We start from the raw sequence: 4,621 nt of genomic DNA, 5'->3' as shown, positions 1-4,621 counted from the left end.
CCCCCCCCCCGTATGTTGTGCACTGGACAATAGAGTGGGCCAGTAGCATCATCTGTATGGCTGCTTATCTCTGATATGACAATACAGCCAGATGTCCTGAGCGATTTAAGCAAACGTCTGATGAATTTTATCCACTCTGAATAGCCAAACATGGAGGGAACGTAATTATATAGCGTGACTTGCTGTGCAGCAGGCAGCAAGAAGGAAAATGTAATTCTCTCAGCCATTTACATGAAGATGAGACAAAAAATGTCTATCAACCATTTAAAATGCAGCTCAATCCTTGTAATTGATAGTGTCACAGGCCTGTAGATGACAGCTCACCTAACACTGAAATTGCAACATCCTGACAAATGAAAATCAATTCAAACATTACCAATCAACTCAGCTATTATAGTGTATCCCACTTAAAACATTCATGGTTAACAAATTGCTGTCCAGGATGTGGAGAAAGTGGAGTTTGATTTTGCTGACTCTACATTTTGAGGATTGAATGAAACAATTGTGTCTGTTTTTTGTTTTTTGAGTCCAAAAATCTCCTCAAATAAGAATCTGTGCCCTAATATGCACCTGTGCATGAGGATTGTTAGTAAATCTTGGTTCTAAATCAAGCCTGGTCTATTATCTTGACAGTCCCTATTAACAGTTTTTTTAGGGCCTTTTTGGACCAACACTCTTTAAAGTTTAAGTAGCGCAGCACACTGTCAGGGTGGCGTCAATGCCCGGGGCACTGAGTAAATTAATGATGCTTAAGTAAACTATGGATTAATTATAGATAGCCCAATGTGTCACTAGGCATATATGCATATCTGACTGAGTGTCCTACCTGCAGACATGCTAATGAAGAGCTAGCCTGCTTCAGTAGACAGAGGACAGATGGAAAACACACTTGGCACTCTGATGCTCTCACCCACATTATTGCCCTTGAGCACAAAGAGGCTCTGATTAGGCTTCACTTAAGTTTGTTAGCCTGGAGCAAACACCAGTCAGTCAAGCACAGGGAAGATAAAGCTGGATAACGACAACAACAACAACAACAACAACAACAACAACAGTAACAACAGCAACAACAACGGTACAAACTATCCAAAAATACTTTTAAAAAAAGAGCTTTTTATACCTAGTAAATTAATGCCTAATCAGCTTTGTCCCTGAAACTGCAGGCAACTGGGCAAGATTTCTAAAAACAGACATTAGTTTTAAGCTGAGGCTGCATGAATCTGACCTCATCTAATTAATATGTTTCAGTTTCAACATGTGACATTTGGGGTTTGCTGTGAAATCCAAACTACGTTCTCAATTAATCAACAGAATATTAATCAGCAACTATTTAATCTTAATAGTTTCAGTATTTTTTCTCAAATGTGAGAATCTGCTGCTTTTCTCTGATTTACATAACAATTAACTGAACATCTTTGGGTTTTAAACTATTGATCTGACAAAACAAGGAACTGTAAATTTCATCCTGGGTTTTATAAAATATGGGCATTTTCACTATTTTCTGAAATTTAGATGAATGTGAATCTATAAATGGAGATAATCATCAGATTAATGAATAATGACAAAAAATAATTGGTTGCGCATCTAATCCAAACACACATAATAGATACAGAGATAAGAGAAATATATTTTCCTAGTCTAGAGCCTACTGCAAAACAGGATGCCCCTTTTTTTCATAGTGAATTTGTATATACAAAGGAGGAGTTGTCAATGTTTTCCACTTTCAGTTGAGCTTGTTTGGGTTATAAGTTTGGTTAGGGTGTGAGTTTAGGTATGGTTTTACTTACATTACTGTAATAATGTAAACATTAAATTACTGTAAGCACACTACTAAAACACAAGCACTCCTTGGTTAAGTCATTTGGATCCAGTCCTTTCATTTCATACATATCCAAAGAACAAGATATTTGTTTTTGAATGAAAGAGCACATCTGTTCACAGCATTTTGTTTCATTATTACTCAAACAAAAGAATAAAGAACAAAGAACGCTGCCTCATCGTTGTATTCCTGAGCTGAATACTGGCTGTAATTAATCCAGGTGAGCCAGGTGCTGGCCCACAAATATATACTGTTAAGTACAACTATAGACCATGAGAAACACTGAACCTCTAATATACTTCTCTTCCCAGCACTCCAAAGAATTTATGGACTACTTAACTGCAATTAATATTAAAATATTCCAAAACATTGATTGCATCAGTGCTTCACTTTGTGAGTGCCTGGGTCACTCACAAGGGAGGATTATGTCAGATTCAAGTCAACCTGACAGAAAACAGTGGAATCACATTGACAGTATCTAAAAAACCTGACAGAAACAACTTTTATCTCAGCCAGGATCATGAAGATCCAGTGGGTGATTCCAAAATCAAAAATACAAATACAGCATAGTCTCTATTAAGCTTCATTTCCTGGAGCTTACAGTAACGCTTTAGATGATCCATAATCCGTCTTGTATGGATTGTCAGTTTTTTACAACAACTGTATTATTACATTTTTAAGAGGCACATGTCCCTATGGAAATAATGTACGAATATACTGCTGCAGTCTGATGAGAGATGAAAAAAAAAATCTCAAAGTACTGTAAGGTCAGTGTGAACTCATTATTGAGTGCCACATTAAGTCCCTGCGTGAACACTGTGGGGCTTGTTATAGTGAAAGGAATAGTAAGCGCTCTTACCGTCCACAGCCATAGTCGGTCTCAGCGTGTATCTCTCCGTGGTGTCAACAGGACTCTCCCATTCTTTTGCCAGATGGATCAAATGTACAGAGTGTGAGGATGAAGAGCGCGTCTTGCCCTTTCTAACATACTATGTGAGCATGGAGGCAGCTCTCACTGTAGTCGCACTGAGAGAGAAAAGAAAAACCTGGATCACACTCTGCCTCTCTCTCGGTTCACGGCCATTTGTTGTGCGGGACGCCGGGACCAGTCCGATATGAAGCGGCTCCTTATGAATCTCCGCCCCCCTCTCCGTACCTGACCGCCGGGAGACAAAAGGTCATTACGCCCCGACACCAGCTGCTACTGGATACAGACAAAATCTCTCTCTCTCTCTCTCTCTCTCTCTCCCTCTCTCTCTCCTCTCTCTCTCTCTCTGCAGCAAACAGGCAGCACACACTCTCACGCCCCATTTTATCATTATAGCAACCACAGGCTACAAAAGGAAATGTTACTTGGGATTTTTTTCTTCTTCTATTAACTCCCAACTATAACACCAATGTCACTTTAAAGTTTCTGTGCTCCCATACACTTTGCCCCATACAACATGAGTTGAATTTTGTTGTTTGTAAGTGTGTGTTTTGGTGACAATTACTGCAACTGTAGCCAGTGATAAAACTGTGCATTCTTTGGGTAAAATCCATGCACATCTTTTCTATCCAGTGCTGAGTCCAAAAAAAAAAAAAAGCCCCAAAAACTGTAGGATGCATAGAAAAAGCACAGCCTTTTAGGCACTGGTCTGGTTTTTAATCAGGTACAGAGGCATCAAGATAACTCAGGTGTGTGTCATTAGATAATTACCTACATAGATCACAAAGATCACAAGCAGTCAAAAAAAGGGAGCTATGATGTAAATATAAGGTCAAAATTAAACTGTTCAGTCAGTTTCCCCATTTTGAAAGATGATACTGTCTACATCAACCTAAGAATAACAAGGGAGGGTGGGTTGATTATAAGTACATTCCAAAAAATGATAAGTTATAACCATATAGGATACACAAATATAAAGAACAATAATAGAGGAAGTGATCAAAAAAATCAAATATGAACTAACAGATAAACTTTTTCGTATTAGTGATAAAACTGAGCCACACAAAAAAGACAAAGTCACTTTCAGAATAAAAATTGTGTCTGCCTTTTGTGGTAGTGCTTAAAGTGAACTTATGGCATTTTTCAATTTGGGAGTATTCCTCATATTTTTGTTGTGATAAAAGATAGAATCTCACTCAACGCCTCCATTGTAGAGATTTGGGGAATGCAGGCTGTAGTAATAACAATGTTCATGAGGGCAATAAGCCTCCTAGTTTTCCAAAAAAACTTCAATTTAACCGAGATCTTCTGAAATACAAAGTCTGACTGAAAGTAAACACAGAAAGTAGTCCCCTTAGAATCCCTCTATAATGGCTCCTTTTATTGTAACTTGGCAGCAATGAAAACTGCTGGATGTGTAGCTTGTCATTTTATTTTTTCAGGTTGCCAACTTGCAGACACAACCAGTTGTCTTGCATACACCACCACTTCTCTATGCAAACAAACTTAATCACAAGTGAGCTCCCATCTAAGACTAACATAAACAAACCTGCGTGCACTCATGAATACGGCAAATAAGTCAGCCAGCAAGTTTACAACATAGATAAGCAATGCTATGCAGCTTTTTGTGTTTTTTTTAAGCTGTAAGAGACTTGCACTCCTTGACCCAAAACGTTCCCATTTCTCTACAATCCACAATGTTCGCCTAACCATAACAAAGTAAACTTATTTGAACCCAAACCATGATCTTTCTCTAAATCTAACCAAGATTTTTGTGCCCAAACCTAAATACACTTTTAAAAACTGATTTATTTTCCAAAAGTAGGTGCAGACAAATTATGCTGACCTGCTGATTAGGGCGTCAAATCACAAAA

General features: G+C 38.2%; 1 protein-coding gene across 1 annotated transcript in view; it reads right to left on the bottom strand.

Moving 5' to 3' along the window:
* The window catches only part of samd10b (sterile alpha motif domain containing 10b), a 46,929-nt gene extending 43,963 nt beyond the window's left edge, over positions 1-2,966 (bottom strand). The window contains exon 1 of the mRNA XM_035656082.1: positions 2,679-2,966. Within this exon, the coding sequence (XP_035511975.1) occupies positions 2,679-2,691 (13 nt within the window). The 5' untranslated portion in view covers positions 2,692-2,966. The remainder of the gene's footprint in view (positions 1-2,678) is intronic.
* Between the last annotated feature and the right edge of the window lie 1,655 nt (positions 2,967-4,621).

This window comes from Morone saxatilis, unplaced genomic scaffold, assembly GCF_004916995.1.
Source record: "Morone saxatilis isolate NCDOM2014 unplaced genomic scaffold, NCSU_SB_2.0 Contig15, whole genome shotgun sequence".
Classification (NCBI taxonomy): domain Eukaryota; kingdom Metazoa; phylum Chordata; class Actinopteri; family Moronidae; genus Morone; species Morone saxatilis.
Note: the sequence above shows the minus strand (reverse complement) of the source record. Positions and strands in the feature narration are given on the sequence as shown.